Source organism: Triturus cristatus, chromosome 6 (assembly GCF_964204655.1).
Source record: "Triturus cristatus chromosome 6, aTriCri1.1, whole genome shotgun sequence".
NCBI lineage: Eukaryota > Metazoa > Chordata > Amphibia > Caudata > Salamandridae > Triturus > Triturus cristatus.
The window spans coordinates 19,433,316-19,451,805 of record NC_140589.1 but is presented as its reverse complement, the minus strand read 5'-3'; the positions used below and the strand labels follow the sequence as shown (position 1 = coordinate 19,451,805).

The 18,490-nt window shown below is 45.9% G+C and overlaps 1 protein-coding gene across 1 annotated transcript in view; it reads left to right on the top strand.

Annotated features, from left to right (window-relative positions):
* Window positions 1-18,490, top strand: part of LOC146813655 (cullin-9-like) — a 570,887-nt gene that overhangs the window by 207,127 nt on the left and 345,270 nt on the right. The window contains exon 12 of the mRNA XM_085610143.1: window positions 13,331-13,511. Within this exon, the coding sequence (XP_085466269.1) occupies window positions 13,331-13,511 (181 nt within the window). The remainder of the gene's footprint in view (window positions 1-13,330; window positions 13,512-18,490) is intronic.

Genomic DNA, 18,490 nt, shown 5'->3' with positions numbered 1-18,490 from the left:
AGTCGTTACATTGACGACCTTTTTATTATTTGGAAAGGCACCATGAAAAGTGCGCAAGATTTTGTTAAAGAGCTGCACTGTAACAATCTGAATCTGAAATTCACCAGTACTATCAGTGATTCTGAAATTAATTTTTTAGATTTAACACTTTATGTGAGTGAGGGCAAATTACATACTAAATTGTTCCGTAAGCCCACGGATGGGAATACATTATTACACGCAACTAGTTTCCATCCGGTTAAACTAGTCAACAGTATCCCCTATGGGGAATGTCTTAGAGCCAGGTGCAACTGCAGCAATCAACATGATCTTAATAAAGAACTTGCATGCTTGAAATCTCGTTTTCGAGCCAGAGGCTATTCGGAAACTTGTCTCAATCAAGCCGTCACAAAAATTGAAAAAACTAACAGAGAACTAGTACTTTTCAATAAAGACACCAAACCAGCCAAAAATTCGCTAAAAGACACCAACCAATGTAGGTTTATCACTACTTATAACAAGCAACATGATAAACTGAGAACGATTTTTAACAAGCATTGGCACATCATTCGGAGTGATCCGGTGTTGGGAAAATTTGTTCAAAGGAGACCACAATTCACATTTAGAAAGGCCAGATCTCTGCACCAAGCACTAGTTAGCAATGTGTTACCCAGTAATCAAAAGAAATCATTAGGCTCTTGGCTTAATAGAAAGGATGGTTTTATCAAATGCCATAAATGTAAGGCTTGTATGTATGGAAAAAACATTACTTGTTTTCCAGCGGGCTTTTCTCACAAGCCTACGCAACAAATTAAGGGCCAATACACATGTAAGACGGACCATGCGGTCTACATACTACAGTGCCCTTGTGGCCTTAAGTATGTGGGCTCGACCATTTTGCCTGTGCACAAAAGGGTGTTACAGCACCTACGTGCCATTAAAAATGGGGACAAAACCTACCCCGTGGTGCGGCATTTTGACAAATGTCACAATAAAGATCCTGATGGTCTTTTCTATTATGTCATTGATGCTGTCCCAGTTGGCAGCCGGGGTGGAAACCGGGAAAAGAAACTGCGCAAACTAGAATCTTGCTACATCATTAGACTTAACACTAAAACACCACATGGTCTTAATATGGAAGAAGATCTACACACGCATTTATAGGATCCTCTCGCTCTTCTTCTACTTGGTTTTAGCTGTATTTTGTTTATTGTTTGATTTCGTCACTATTTTGGACCATGAATATCTATTACTAGACTGTTGTAGACTCTTTGTTGATGTTCATTATAGCCCACTTGGGCAGTAACACCTGTACGTAGTTTGATCTGATTGTTTATTTATTATTTTGGCATATTGGCCAAAATTACATTCAGAGCATCTGATCACTCGATCAAATTATTAATGCACTTTGCCACCTTTGTCAACCATAGACTTACTAGGTTCAACACGATTAACGAGCAATAAGATAGTACCATTATGGTAATATCATTTCGTTAAAAACGCTGAATGTTATTTAAATTTCAGATCTATTGAGTTTAACAATGTTCCATCGACCGCAATGAATTGTTTTCTATACCTTGTGGCACTTGCCTGGAATTCATATGTATATTACCGCATTTTGTTGAACTACGAGTCTGTTGTTTATTTTAGTACTTGTAGTCCATCATGTGACTTGATCGTCATTCACTGTTTTAAATTGCCATGAAAACTTTACCAAATCGCTAGTGAACAAGCCTGCAGGTCAGGCGAAACGCGTCTAGCTTTTTCAGCTGGCAATAAAGAACTTTCTGCACAGACACGGCGTCGATTGCTTTTCTAAAGTTTGGAGAATATTTGTGACCGCGTTTGGGAGGTCTCTTCTTCGACGCGCCCTTTGGTCTGGAGGCAACGGGTGTACCCATCCACTTGTGAGATAGATATATATATATATATATATATATATATATATATATATATATATATATATATAATATATATAATATATATATATTATATATATCTCCATCCTACACGAAGAGAATAGAGGCCACAGGTGAGGTAAACAGGGAGACCGCTTTATTTCATTTTCAGGCTTCCTCAACGGCGAATGCATTTCGGCATCACATATGCCTTCTTCAGCGCCAGGGATCTAATGTGGAGTAGCAGGTCCCATCGTGTGTTGTAGTCTAAGCCCCCAAACGATGGGTTTGAGTCCGCCCCGCCCCCAGGCACATTGTCCTTCTTTACCGATTGTAGTCCTTTCCGGGCGTGTGCACTACACATCCCAAGATGCAGTAGGAATCCCGGTAAGTAGGGCGGGTAGATGACTTGGTGTTGTTGCGGATATTGGCTGCACAATGGAAACTGGCCAATTCCCCTGCCTGCAGTGTAAATTGAGATGTCCCTCTGAGTCCCCAAACCGCATCAACCTCCACGGCACAGGATTAATAGCAGCGGGGGCAAGACCGGAAATCCTATCTCGCCCAGGACAGAGTTCGATAACTCCATCACCATTCCATCTTCTCCTGGACCCAGGGGCGTGCCTTGGTGATCCAGTACCCTGGAAAAATGCAAAGTCCGCCACAGCAGTGCCAGCAATACCAAGGCCACTTCAAGATGCGGGAGCCTCCAGAGCGCGTTTCTGGCTTGCGCGCTAAAATTCGCCAAACAATCTCCTACACGAAGAGAATAGAGGCCACAGGTGAGGTAAACAGGGAGACCGCTTTATTTCATTTCCAGGCTTCCTCAACGGCGAATGCATTTCGGCATCACATATGCCTTCTTCAGCGCTAGGGATCTAATGTGGAGTAGCAGGTCCCATCGTGTGTTGTAGTCTAAGCCCCCAAACGATGGGTTTGAGTCCGCCCCGCCCCCAGGCACATTGTCCTTCTTTACCGATTGTAGTCCTTTCCGGGCGTGTGCACTACACATCCCAAGATGCAGTAGGAATCCCGGTAAGTAGGGCGGGTTGATGACTTGGTGTTGTTGCGGATATTGGCTGCACAATGGAAACTGGCCAATTCCCCTGCCTGCAGTGTAAATTGAGATGTCCCTCTGAGTCCCCAAACCGCATCAACCTCCACGGCACAGGATTAATATATATATCTGTTCCACAAAGTGTCCAAAACACAAAGCACACTCCTCACCGGGATAAAAATGATGCACAGCATGTCAAGGGTCAGCATGATATTTCCTTTAATATTCTTTTTGCCCAACGCGTTTCAGAAAGCTTGTTTCTTGTTCACGGGCAGCAGCAAAGTAAACTTACTCGAGAATGCGCACTGTTTTCAATATCCTTTCAATCCTCTTCAGGTGAGCATCATTACTTCAGGCAGTGCATGCTGGTAATCATAGTTTTAATGACAAAAATTGACTCGAACTGTGCTGCTCAAATGTCCTACAATAATATTTTTATCCCTTGATAAGGTGGAAGATAGAATGCGCCTTGACATGCCAATAAGTGATCCCAGCGTTCCGCAGACTCCACTCACAGAGTCGCAGACCCGCCCTTGATAACTTGCGGTGGTGCGCTTCAACACGGCTTGGACTGCCGCGATATATACTGTTCCACAAAGTGTCCAAAACACAAAGCACACTCCTCACCGGGATAAAAATGATGCACAGCATGTCAAAGGTCAGCATGATATTTCCTTTAATATTCCTTTTGCCCAACGCGTTTCAGAAAGCTTGTTTCCTTGTTCACGGGCAGCAGCAAAGTAAACTTACATGCTGTGCATCATTTTTATCCCGGTGAGGAGTGTGCTTTGTGTTTTGGACACTTTGTGGAACAGTATATATATATATATATATATATATATAGATATATATATAGAGATAGAGATAGAGATATATATATTCAAAAGTACCATAGGATAACATTGCACATAGTAATGCATTGAAAAAGAAATCACTTTACTGACATATCCATGTCGTTTTTATAGTCCAAACTCCAGCCACTCAGGCGCAAACACCCTCTAGAACCTTCTCCTCAGAAGCTCAGTCCCTCAGATTTTCTACCGCACGTCGTGTGAAGGGAGTCTCCCTGAGCTCTGCTCAGTTTTTCTCTGGTTTTGGATATCTTCAGTTTTTCCTGATGTCTTCAAGTAAGAAGTCTCTTTTCCGTCCTTGCTCTTCTTGTGGGAAGTTGAGGCTCTTTTCAGAGGACCCTCACAAGAAGTGTATATACTGCCTCTATCCAGACCATGAGGTAGGAAACTGCAAAATTTGCTGGACTTTTTCTCAGAATACTCTAAATGATAGAGAGGGCCGCCTCCTTCTGTGTCTACTGTCACAGATAATCCTCTCTCTGACGCCGAAAGTGTGGCTTCTGGGCGCACTGGAGCCTCCTCTAAGCGTAGCAGTGTGCATGACTTGCCCTCCCCCTTTCTTAAAAAGAGGAAGCTTCATCTTCTGGAGATTGCTAAAGTGCCACTACACTCTGCTGCTACGCCCACGCCCCCGAGATCTCACTCTCAGGCGTCTGTGGCTCTCCCAGCGCATGTTTCCTCTCATAAACGTCCCAAACCGTCGACGAAATCTGCTGCTTCTAGTACTTCGTCGACGACGGTGACGACGACTTCCAGCAGGTTCCTTATGCCGTCGATGGCGGCTTCGTCGACGCTATCTTCGTCGACGTTGGTTTGTGTCTCCTTAAAATCTGTCTCGTCGACGATTCCTATATCTTCGTCGACGACGAAGAAACCTGTGGCTGTCCCGTCGACATCTAAATCTTCATCAATGACGATCAAGAAGAAGAGATCCTCCTCGTCGACGATAACTAAGGCTTCGTCGACGGTGGTGGCTTCGTCGACGGTGGTGGCTTCGTCGACGGTGGTGGCTTCGTCGACGGTGGCTTCGTCGACGGCATTGGCTAGTTCGTCGACGGCAGGTCTCTCGTCCACGCCAAATTTTGCATCTCTTCCATTGGTGCCTGTTTCTGTCGATGATTCACTCCTGCAGTGTCGTCACGCTGTTTTGGATTCCATTACAGTGCCACCAGCCACTCAACCACCGCCACAACTGTTTCCCTCTGGCAATGAAGATGATTCTTCCCTGGATGATGAAATACATAACACATTCCGGGCTGCTCGCAGTCCATCGGAACTTTTCATAAAGTGTCAAGATTACGACGATGAGGACCAGGAGGACCTTTATTATCAGGAGGAAGAGGAGGAACCTCCTGCGCAGATTCCTCATCTCTAATCTCCAATTTATGCTGGAGGATTACAACCGCCGTTTCCCACCTTCTTCCCACGGCTCTCCACGAGAAGCGCCTCCGAACACTCCAGCTCCTCCTCTTCCGGCGGCGGAACCAACACCATCCGTCCCTTTACTAGTACCTCCTACAGAGGGTGACGCTGACGTCCTTCCGGTTAGAGAAGACGGTGAACTCCTGGGTGATGATGATACTATGGCTGATTGGGACGATTACCAGATAAATTCGCTATCTCCGCCTCCGGGGTCACCAGTGAATTCTCCTCCTGTTGATATCACAGGTTTCCATCAATTGATGGAAAGGGCGGCACAGCGTTTTCATCTCCCAATGGTAGTGAGAGAGGAGGATTGCTTTTTATATGATTTTAAAACTCAGCCGCAGAAGCAGGTTCGGGCTGTGCCCATAGTTGATTTCATCTGGAACTAGGGTATGAAATCGATGAAAACAGAATCGATGGAGAAGAAATATAGTCCCACGGTACATAAAAAAACAATAAGATATTATATATATATATATATATATATATATATATATATATATATATATATATATATATATATATATATATATATATATATATATATATATATATATATATATATATATATATATATATATATATATATATATATATATATATATATATATATATATATATATATATATATATATATATATATATATATATATATATATATATATATATTTTGCGGCGAACAGAGAAAGACGGACCCAAACAGGTAGGCAGTTGATGTAGTTTATTAACTCCCTCTGCGACGCGTTTCGAGCACCCTGTGCCCTTGATCACACGAGAAAGCAAATGTCTGCCAACTTTTTCAAATGCTACGTGTCCTCCCATTGGTCAATCACAATTACATAGACATAGAAGAAATATTGTAAAAATCAACCGGTATTTTTTGTTTTCGTTTGTTTTGGACTTTGTAAATATACATTGCTTTTCTTATGAATCATGTGAACATACAAATCGTTTTTGGGCTGCATATATATATATCAACAAAGTTACTCCAGACTCCAGCCATTCAGGCGCAAACACCCTTTAGAACCTTCTCCTTAGAAGCTCAGGCCCTCAGATTTTCGTAGCACAAGAGTGACAAAAGAGTCTTATGAGGAGAAGAGAGCCTCTGAGGGGAGGAGGGTGGGTCGCATGTGAATCTATGAAAGACACCAATACTGGAGAACCACCTGTTTACAGGTAAGTAACAATTGTTCTTCTCCAGTATTAGGGTGTCTTTCATAGATTCACATGCTTGAATAGAATAGTGAGCTGTACTCTGCAGCCTGAAGAGGCAGTATCAAAGTTGCATGAAATATAATGACATAGCATCACAGAATCACAAAACTGATAACAACCCAAGGAGGAGGGAAGTAACAGAGGCTCACCTTATTTGAAAAGATTACGAAGAACTGCTTGGTCCACTGCTGTATCGGCTTCGTTGAAAGTGTGCCTGCTGGACCATGTAGCTGCCCGGCAGATCTGATGAATCGGCACACCAGCGCAGTAGAGGAGGACATCGCCCTTGTAGAATGCGCCCTCGCTCCGGAAGGAAGAGGCTTGCCAGCCTTCTGATGGCAGAAAGATATGGCTGAAAAAATCCAACGTGCAATTGTTGACTTAGTAACAGAATGTCCCTTACAGGTTCGTCCATAGGCAACGAACAGTTGGTCACATTGGCGAAAGGGTGCCGTTCTGCTAATATAAAATTTGAGGCATCTCTTTAAGTCCAAAGAATGCTGACTCTGTTCCGCTGGAGATTGCGGATGAGGAAAAAACGTTTTTAAATTCACAGGCTCATTAAGATGAAAGTCGGACAGCACCTTCGGCATGAAAGCTGGATTAGTTCGAAGGATAACACAGTCCAATTTAAATTGGAGGAAAGGAGGCTGGATTGTGAAGGTGTGAATGTCATTCACTCGACGTGAGGAAGTCGGAGCAAGCAGGAGGGCAACCTTCCAGGTCAAGAATTTAAAATCTGCTGAGTGGATTGGCTCAAAGGGTGCCTTCATAAGTTGCGCCAATACGATGTTAAGACACCATGTGGGCGGGGGACGCCGAATGGGTGGAAACATCCGGAACAATCCCTTAAAGAACTGCTGAATCACTCTAGATGAATAGAGAGAGGAAGAGCCGTCCTGGCGAAAAAGAGAAATTGCTGCCAAAAAGACTTAGAGTGGAATGAGAAAGTCCTGACTGTGCCAACTGCAAAAAGAAAGGCAGAAGCTGTGCCGGAGAGGCGTGCACTGGGTGGATGTTAGCAGATGAACACCAGTGACAGAAGCGTTTCCACTTTAGTTTGTAGGTCTTCACCGTGGAAGGCGCCCGCACCCTGGCAAGAACCTCTCTGCAGGCAGGCGAAATATTTAAGTGAGCAAATTCAAGGTGCTCAGGTTCCAGGCCGACAATTTGAGCAAACTGGGGTTCGGATGGCAGATCCGACCGTTGTTCATCGTGAGAAGGTCCGGCCGGGGGTGAAGAAGGATGGGCTTGCATTGTGAGAGGAGCAGTAACTCCGAGAACCATGCCTGCCGAGGCCACCGGGGAGCAAATCAGGAGAATGTGGCATGGTTGTCTCCGCATTTTCCACAACACTCGAGGTACCAGCGGGATTGGCGGAAAAGCGTAGGCAAATATTTTGCACCAGTCCATCGAAAGGGCATTCCCGCACGACCCGCTGTGGGGAAGCCAACTTGCGTAAGACTGAAAGACACCAATACTGGAGAACCACAGTTTACAGGTAAGTAACATTTGTTCTTCCCATTGATACCACTTAGGCGATTAGCTAATATTTTAGAGAATATTTTCCGGAAGATTCACAGTAGCTGGGTGACAAATGTTTTTCACTCACAGATGACTCCGATATCAGTCCTACAGATTCAGAGATAGGTAATAATGAACAGCTATCCAGCTCAAGCCGAGGCAGTTGGCAGGGGCGACCCGGGACAGTGGGTTGAAGGGAAAAAACTCTGTAGAAGGAATAGAAATTCACAATCACCCGGTTGTCAGGCTCTAGGGGCTGAAGCATATTTGATGAACCCAGCTCGTCTGAAAATCATATTCCAAAAAACTACGAGAGTCTTCACCTCCGAAATCCAAGCAAAGGAGTACATTGATAAACTCAAGGGGCACAGACTGAGTAACCCCTCTCTCTAGTAATCTAGCTCTGGGGTAGTTCCTTGGCGTTCGCTTGCAGAGTAACAGGGAACGGAACAGGATATTACAGAAATAGATGTAATGATATGGTTGGTAGCGGGGGGCCTGAACACAGGCTCCATCACTCAGACATTTGGTCTGCGTGTCTCGCAGTATAGGTGTGCGGAGGTGGGTTGGGGTAGGCAAGGGCGGGGTGGCTGGAGGGGGGGGTGCTGGGAGTGGGGTGGGACACCCAGGAAGGTGCACAGGGCGGGGGAAGCGAAAAACACTGTCACATGAGGAAAGAGGGGGAGAAAGGGTTGGAACAGCTTAAAATTATGCAATTAAAATGCAAATTGCGACAATAAATATCTGTGGGCTGAATGATCCGGTTAAGCGGCAGAGAGTTAAAGAAGAGCTGCGAATGTTGTATGCTGACATAGTGTTTTTGCAGGAAACACACATTGAGGGATCTAGGAAAAACCTACCAGAGCAACTAGGGTATCCGCTTGTGGCATGCACCTCACAAGGAACCCAAACTAGGGGGTGGACATTCTGGCCAGGAAGGGGCGCGCAGTATTTAAACTGATAGATATAGTCGTGGTCACTGGATAGTTGAGTGTCAGTTATTGGAGTTTAAATTTACTCTTCTCAGTTTATGGCTCCACAAGCGACGATCCCGATACTTTTGAATGTCATAATTCGGAGCTTAGCAACTGGCCACTACCAATTATACTCTGGTGATCTAAATATAAACGGATTGGGTGGGCTAATTAACGGTAATTGCAGTAACTATACTGGTTGAAAAAAAAAACAGCTTTCTGAGCCCTTGCTCAGCTGGTTCATGATAACGGGTTTATAGATGTCTGGCCTCACCTAAAACCAGAGGAGGTAGGTAGTACATATTTCTCAGCCCTACCCCATAAGGTAGTAGCACATCTAGACTACTTTCTGGTCTTACAACAATTGCTCACGACGTGCACCATCAAGAAGCTCCCCAGGGTAAAGTCGAGCCGTAACCCCCTGATCCTTGAAGTGACTAGCACAGGGATAGAAATACCAGAACAAACGTGGACATTCGAGAGAGGTTTGTTGCAAGATCCTGGATGCATCAGTCATATGAATAAATAGTTGGGAGAGTTTCTTGAGTTTAATAGGGGAAGTGCAGGATGCGGAGTGGTGTGGGAGACACTCAAGGCTGGGATCAGAGGGGAGGCGCTGAGTTATGCTTTGAATCGGAATAAGAGAACATCCCACTATTTAAATAGGATGTATAGTATGATGGCGGATATAGAAGAAGAATTTGGTAGGGCCATAGCTAATGGCTTATGTTTTGAGAGAATTCTACAGAAACTCGCAAAAGCATCCGCTGGCGAGATCACGGCAGCAAGATCAGCAGAAAAATACATGGCCTGGCGGCAAAACTGTTACAAATATAGTGAGCAAATGGGGCATTTATTAGCTACACGGGCAAGACAGAAAAGCATTGGGGGCGAGATATTCAAAATTGAGAATTTTAAGGGTGAACTAGTAGAAGGTTCTAGGGATATACCGGAGGAGTTCCATAGATATTACGAGAAACTATACGGAGAGGAGGGACGCCCGGATGTAAAGCATATAAAAGAGTACCTAGAGCTACTTATGATTGAACAATTTGCATAGGAGGATGTGGAATTCCTTGATGCCCCATTTCTAGAGGAAGAGATACAAAGGGCCCTGAAAAAAACTCCCCTCTGGTAAAACTGTCAGACCCGATCAAATTCCGTTAGAATTCTACAAAGTCTTTTTTCCAGCTCTGGGGGCCGATCTAATTTATGTTGTGTGTCAAGTACAGAAAGGAGAGGCCCCCCAGATTCATGGCCCTCGACCCATAAGCTTATGAATAGCAACACAAACACGTTAACTAAAAGGTTTTTCAAAGAGAAAGCCATTAGGTTCAGATTTAGTTGATCACCTGTGAGGTTGTGATGCCTAAGCTTGCAAGCAAGGAGTTGCCGATCTGGTTCCACTCCACAAAAATTATTGCAGCATAAATAGTTTCTTTTGAAAGGTCAGGGGTTGTAGAAGAGGAGTTTGAGCATTCCATGATCGTCTAGCACCAGCAGGGGGCAGCCGAGTAAGCTTGAGTAGATGTGTGAAGGGCCTCGTGAGTGATACATGCCCTTCTGTACATAACCCTGGCTTCAGGGGTAAGCCATTGCGGTGTTAACAGTATCGCTGAGCTATGCTAACTCCTTTTGACCCTAGAGATGAAACATGCTGCCGCAGGTGGAATTGCTTGTAAAGGAGTGAGATAGATTTTGAGAAGACCGGTCTGGGGAAACATGAAGTAGTTGGTTCTTGACAGCACCAGTAATTGGACCAGAGTTTTGTGCTCTTGCTCTGGAATGAAGCGAGGTATTCCCCAGAGAAGACACAGTTTGAAAGCACACATTTTTTACCCTTGTACTTGCTTGCGATTGTAGATTGTCTTTTGTCGAGAATGACTTCTAGTGGTTAGGCAGTAGAAGGTTCTCTGATATCTGGAATGGTGTGTCATCAGTAGAGGGTCAAGGGAGACCTGCCTTGACTTTTGTGACCATGCTCAATCTTTGGCTCTTGTGTTCTCTGTGAACTACACCAAATTTCTTTGGTATCTTCAGGAATGGATCCATAAAACAGGGCAATTCTAGACTCCTGCCTGTCCAAGATCTTTCTCCAGTTAGGGCCACAGGTGGTTGACCACTTTCTGTACAACTAAACAAGGTTGTTCTATTGATTCCATAAGCTTTCAAGGCCTCAGACATACTGCTCAGCGGTTTCCCTCTATGCTAGGCTCTACATGTATTCACTGCAACTTCACTTGCCGTCTGTCCTTCCATTCTTGGTCCCAACCATATGAAAGTGGGCAGATGCTCCTGACCTTGCATTGAAATGTCTGTCCCTTCTACCATTTGCATCCTCAACCGGTAGTCACACCTGACCCCATAGAGTGCTGGTGGGGGCTCATAGCATATAACTCTATCAGTGCCTTGTGGTTCATAGAAGATTCTTCCTTCCATATAAATAGGCTGTGATTAAAAAGGAATTATTTGTAGCATTGCAAGCCTTTGTCTCACTGGTGACAACTCGGCTGGTGATGTCCACACTTCTCTGTAAGGTAAAACGGGACTTCTGACAGCTTAACCTGCCGATAGTAGACCTGCTGCAATCGCGTACATCCTTCTCAGGAAATTCTCCAGGAAGTCATTGAACTCTTGTATGAGGCCCCTGGTTTTCTTCTCCAAGTTGCCTTTGCCTCCCAGCGGTGCTCCTGATGTTATGAGGTTGCTTTCTGAGTTTATGGATCCCTAGGAGAAGGCCTTATGATAGACTTGATGGTGGTGTTTCCATCAGACTGTACTGATCAGAAAATCAAATACAGCCCTAGATGTTTGGTCACCTTTGTGGTTTACACCTGGCCTCACTAGCAATGGTTTTCGCACTCTGCATTTCACACCCTCTGTTTACTTCAGAAGGGCCACATCCGCCTCTCCCAGAGGAAGGATGCAAAAAGTTCTTCTCCCCAGATTCCCAAAGCTGAGCTTGAGCACATAATTCAATAACTCTTAGACTTTTCTCATCTAGGCTTCTCTGAATCCTGGAAAGACTTTCTTCACATTCTGTGAGGTTGTCAAGGCTACTTATTAGCCTAGAGCATCTGTTCCACCAGGATCAGTTTTGTGGGACCTGATTTAAGTCGGGGTGATACATATATTTTAGCAGTTGTCATTTAAACTGCAGCTTCGTTCTTGGAAGACTTTTTTTGTTTTGGTGACTATAACATTCATCATGAGCAATTGTGAACTGTACTTGTTGTGCCTCAGAACCTGATATAAAAGTCAAGGTGGTCCTCTAGGCTCATCTCACCTTTGATCCAGTGGTACTTTTGGAATTCTGTTTGAAAGAGAAGAACAATGTTCTGACCTTCTTTCCATCCCTGCATGCCTTCCCTGCAGAGGAGACCCTTCTCACCCATGGTACGGAACCCTTTTACTTTGTTAGAACTAAGGACCTACTTTGCACTGATCATCTCTTTGTAGCTTTGAAGGTGTAATGGTGGTGTCCACGCAATTATGCAATCTCCTATTATCATATTATGTAATGCATCACCCAGTGCTGCACTATGCCCGGACCCACCTCCAGGGTGAAGGTGTCATTGTGGGTGATCTACAGTTGTTTATTTGTCAAAGACAAATGCTGGGCAACTATGTGGGCTTCTCAACGTGCATTCTATCAACTCTAGGAACTTAAGGTTTTCTCTAGCTTTCTCTCTAGGTTTGGCAAGTAAATGATGCACCCTCTGCTCGTTTACGATCAAGCTGACCGAAGAAGCATTCCTTCATTTCCTATGCTCAACTGCAGAGGTATCTGCCCATAGGTTGCATTGTAAAGATCCCGGATTTAATAGTAAAGTTACCTTTATGGATACTTGGTTACTCTTAGCATTCTTGTTCTTGCATCACAAAAGTTGCAAGAGTCTGTGGATGCAAAAAGAAGTGGCGACTTGCTCTTTGTCAGTTTAAGCTTTTAAATGCATAGTTTGCATTGTGATTGTAATTCTAACCTTTGCATTTTTTTTAAATCATTTATGTTTTTCTTTCACTATTCTTTAGTTTGTTATGAAAGCAAACATGCTTGGTAACAGGCCTCTGTAATATATTTTAAAAGCCCCAATGATGCGTTAACATAAAGCCACTTTTACCAGGATTTCTGCACAGCATGGTTGGAAATGGTAATGGTGAAAATAAACAGAAAAGGTAATTTGGCATGATTGCCCTTCAAGCAATGAAAGAGTAATGTTTAGACTTGTGCCTGCCCTGTTTAGGTATCTGTCATCTTCCTGGTTTAGGTTTGTTAGAACTGCGAGAAATGTAAGACCACGGCGTTTCTCTTTATTTTATATCACTTTTTTAGGGCAGAAAGACGATGGTGCATACATGGAATGTCCTTCTGCGATACTCATTGATGGTTTGTTGTTTGAACAATAGTGTCCGGCAGTTTGAAGGGGCAGGCGAAGAAGAGCTTCGTGGAGAGATTTGGTGATGCCATTGATGTAATCAGAAAATCAAGTTCTGAACTTGTGCTGCAAGTGGCTGGACTTGGAGTCCTTATCCAACTCCTTGATGAGGAAGTGGGTCGTGACAGACCACTCATCAAAAGTGATACAAGGTGAGTGCAGAGCTACTTCTGATGAAGGCTTCGCTTGTACCTTTCTCAGTTAACTAGCTGAAATGCCATGAATTGATTGGTATTGCTGCAGTTTGTTGCTTTGATCGTGTGTATGCTGATTATTGTGGGATGGAGGACGGGAGAAAAGCACGACTTGCTCAAGAGCATATCATTAATTTGTCCTGTCTTAGCATGCTTAAATTGTGATATCTGATGGAGACTTCTAGCGGCAGATTCCTTATCTTAGAATATTCCCCAAGAGTTAGACTGGATCTGGAAACCTTTTCTGAGCGGTCTCCTTGCACGCCAGTAGGTTGCCTCATTCTCCTACACGTGGCATCATCTGGACTGGAAGTGACGTGTGGGGGGCCTATATAGGACCTAACCCAGCGCGCTGACCGGAGTTTCTTCTTTTTTGCGCCATCAGCACGGATCCAGATAGCCTTCGTTAATTTTTGACAGGACTTTTTTTCTTTTTGTAGAACACTTTAAACCAGTGTGCCATTTTACTATCATTTTTGTACTATGCCCCCTAAAAATCTGGTGGTTCCTGTCTCCAGGAAATGTCTGTGACAGACCCCCACTTGGTCTGCCTTTGATGCTTGGAGCCTGACCACAACTCCGGGGCTTGCTCAGATTGGAAGACCATGCATCCAAAGGCAGTTTGAGAACGAGCCATCAAGCTCCTGAATGCTCAACACGCGACTCCGCACCACTCCTGATTGCAAGGAATGTTCTGGGACCACTCTGAGTCGCTTGCGCAAGTCAGTTTCTCATTCCCGTACTTTTTCAGGTAAGTCCACAAAAAGATGTCGAGGAAGTTGAAGCGTTTCTATGACTTCTCCGCGCCAGTCCAAGTCATTGGACGAGTCGCTTGAACAACGCCACAAATCAAGGCCCGCTCCTGCCTTGTTCTCATAGAGCTTGAGCTTGGATCTGCTCTGGAGTGCCTTTTGGCCCCATGCGTCCTAGAGGGGCCCCCATTGGACTTCTGCTGTAGTGTTTGGTGTTTGTCCTCGGGCTACTCGGGCCCTCAGTCCGTTCCTGGATCTGTACTGACCCCGGTCACAACAATTACCTCCACTGGGCTTCATTCCAGTGGTGCTGATCCCATCATAATTCCTCACTCCGATTCGGAGCTGGACCGTGTAGACTGGACCCAAGCAGTCTTAGTCGGTGACAGCCTTATTTTCCTGAAAGGCCCCCCTGTGAGGAATATAATTGGAGGAGATCTGAGGATGCCTATAATTATCCCAACCCCCTAGAAGAGAACATGGCTGAGGATAACTTGTTTGAGGAACTGGCTGATGAAAGTGCGCTGGATCCTCACCAGACACTGGCCTCCTCTCTCCTCCTGCAGTGGTGATGGAGGAGGAGGAGGCCTCCTTTGCAATGATGGTGGCAGAGCGGCTGAGGTCCTGGACCTTATGCTGCCTACATTGGAAGTCAAGACAAACGTCTTAACGGAGGTGCTTCAACCAGGAGTATCCCTCTCAGGACCCCGACTCCCCTTTCATGAAGCCTTTACTGATGTCCTCTTAGGGCCTCACTGATGTCCTGCTCGGGGCCTGGGCCAACTCCTGCACAGTCACTCCTGTGCACAGGGCCATTGCCCAAGTAGACCCTGGCGCATCCTCTACCACACCACAAATAGGGAATGCAAGTGGCTAGAAACCTTTGGAAAGACCTATCCACCGCTAGATCATTGGGGCTCACCATGGCTCCTCAGGAGCCACAATCTGCCTATCACTCTTTCCATGGCTACGGTAGGGGATACCAGCCGTGTCCTTTCAGCCCTACACACCACGGCCACTAGGCTCCTCAGTCCTTTCGTGCCACGGATGTGGCTCCCACAGACCTTGTGGGAACAAAGACCAGAGGTCTACCCAGTCCGCCAATCTGCCCCCTCCCCCAGCAGCCTTAAAGCCTCTTTAATATGTCCTCACACCATCATGGACAGCCAGTTGGCAGGATCCAGCACCACCGACCCCAATGGCAAACAATAACTTCGCACAAATGGGTGCTTCAGATTGCTTAGCAGGGTTATGTCCTACCCTTTATGGAAACCCTGAAGCCCATGTCACCGCCGTGAGATCGGCTGACCGTGTGGCAGGAACTACAGGCTTTTTTGAGCCACAGGAGGTATTGAGACGGTGCCGACATCAGAAGTAGGTAGTAGTTGGTATTCCTGCTACTTTCTGCTGCCAAAACAGGGCAGAGGACTTCGTCTTATTCTAGATCTGTGCCCTCACAACTACTTCCTGAAAAAGCAAAAGTTCAAAATGCTTACTCTGGCTCAGGTGCTGTCTGCCCTGGAGATTGGATGGTAGCGTTGGACTTGCAGGACGCATATTTTCACAAACCCATCCTGGCAGTCCACAGATGTTACTTGCAGTTCATGATGGGCCATGAAAACTTATTTGCTGTTTTCCGTTTAGGCCTTACCAGTGCCCCTCTGATCTTCATGAAGGTGATGGTGGTGGTTGCAGCTCAGCCACCTTGATGACTGGCTGTTAAGACTGTCTTGCCCCAGGCATCCCTCGCCCATCTCCAGACTATGACCTCCTGCATTCACTGGGGTTCTCTATCAATGTGCCGAAGTCACACCTGACTCCCTCTCGGATGATCCTTTTCATCTGAGCTATTCTGGACATTGTGCAATTCCCTGCTTATCCTCTGGAGCAGAAAGTACAGGATATTCAGGCTATTATTCCAATGTTTCAGCCTCTGAATCTGACCAGGTTTAGATATCGTAGGGAACTGCTAAAGACCTGCCGTGGTGTCCAACAAACCACGAGTGGATCAGCTGTAGACTGTAGTCTACGGTGGAGTCTCCGCTCCACATCAACCTGTTGGAGGTTAGAGTGATACTCTTGGCATTGAAAGCCTTCCTTCTATCTGTCAAAGAGAGGCTGGGTGCGTTGTTTATGGACAAGATCACCGCCATGTAGTACTGCAACCAACAGGGCTGAGTGTGTTTGTGGACTCTGTACCAGGAGGCTCTGCACCTTTGGACATGGCTGGAACCTTCAGTCCATCTGGACATAATGATTCTGAACTGTACATACAGAAGTTTTATTCTCCGTACATAAAATGCTCTCCTATAGAGCGTCATCTGTGTTTGTCAGTCACTCAGTTCCGGGTCGAATTTGTCAGACGGAGGGGCGCATATGTTCCCCCGAAATGCATACCATTTCCCCCACACTAGAGTCTATTTTTGGGGACACCCTCTATAAAGAAATACTGCCTTCTCCGCTACCAAAGCACTAAGTCATGACACCACTGCTGGTGAGATGGGACCGTCTGTACCCCCCAGTGTTGAGCAATATTCCGCTTAGCTAGTGGGATACCCAGAGTCGCCCAATCGTGCTCTGCGTGATTAAGGTCTGTTGGCTCCCACACAGTGAGTAGGCATCTCCTTGGTTTAGGGGAGACACTGAAACCACACACTTGAGAGATTGTGGCCATGACAGCCCTCCAATATTGTGTAATGTAGGGACATTCCCATAGTATGTGGTAAAAGGTGCCCGCTAACTCACAACGCCGAAGACACAGCGGTGCATCAGTCCTCCCTATTTTATGAAGTGTTGTCCTGGTGTAGTATGTTCTGTGCAATATTTGAAGTTGTACGAGTTTTAGTCTGGAGGGGATTGCCACCTCCCGCGGAGATGCCAGCGCCTCCTGCCAACCCTGTTCGTCCATGTCTCCCACCTCGGTTTGCCATTTTTCTCTAAGGTTATGTGTGGGATCTTTCTGATGATTAACCAATTTGCGGTATGTTAAGGAAATTGCTTTTTTGGTGAGATAGTCCGTTAGTAATCGATCCTCGAGGACTCTGGGAGGTCAGTTCCCGAGGGTATGGCCTTTGTTAGTGGGTGTTTAATTTGCATGTATTGATATTGCTCCGTCCCTGCCATCTGGTACGTTGCCTGTAGATGGGCAAAAGTGACTACCCACCTTTTTCCACAGATCCCCAACCCTCAATATGCCTATTAGGACCCATCGGGAGAAACACTTACTTGTGCATAGTTTGCCCAACCTGGGGGGGGGCCCAGAGTGACTTGTGTTGTGTTATCACTCCCTCCCAACCGAGCGCACGCTGCGCCATAAACCAGACGTGCACGGTGTGTGCCGTAGGGCCGATCAGTGCATGTTTCTGAGCCCAGAGTGTGCCTGTCCATACGCAAGGCTGGTTCATCCTGTGGAGCATGAAGCCATTGATTAACCACTATGAGCTGAGAGGCCCAATAGTATAAGTGGATGTTGGGCAGGGCAATTCCACCATCGTACCAACCCTGTATTAATTTACACATTGCTATTCGTGGGGGCTTCCCCTCCCACTGGAGGTGGCCCACCTCCGCCTCAATGGACTTGAAGTAGGAGTGAGAGACTGGCGTAGGTGTGTTTTGTAGAGCGTAGAAAAACCTGGGGAGGGCCATCATTTTGAACAGCGCCGCCCTCCCCAGGAGCGTCAGTGGCAGGGAGTGCCAACATTTCACGTCACTACGGAGTCGTTTCAAGGGAGGCAGTAGATTACGCTCAAAGAATTGTATGGGGTGTGGCGTGATGTGTATGCCAAGGAATTTAAACCCATCTTCTGCGATCTGTATCTCAACACCCCGGGGCAAGCGTGGGGGAGGTCCCTTAAGTATTTATAACACCGATTTTGCCCAGTTAATGGTGTAACCGGAAACCTTACCGTAGGATTCGCATATATCAAGCAAGCAAGAGAGGGACCACCTGGGTTCCGCCATGTACAGCAAAATGTCATCTGCGTAGAGGGAGATGCGGTCCTCCCATCCCTCCGCCCCCCTCAGTTTGTGTATTACTGGATCCCTCCTTATCCATGCCGTCAGCGGCTCAAGTACCAATGCAAACAGGAGAGGGAAAGGGGACATCCCTGCCTGGTCCCACGCCCCAGGGGAAAGTCCTCCAAGAGCCGCACGTTGACCACCGCTTGCGCCAGTGGTCTGCCACTG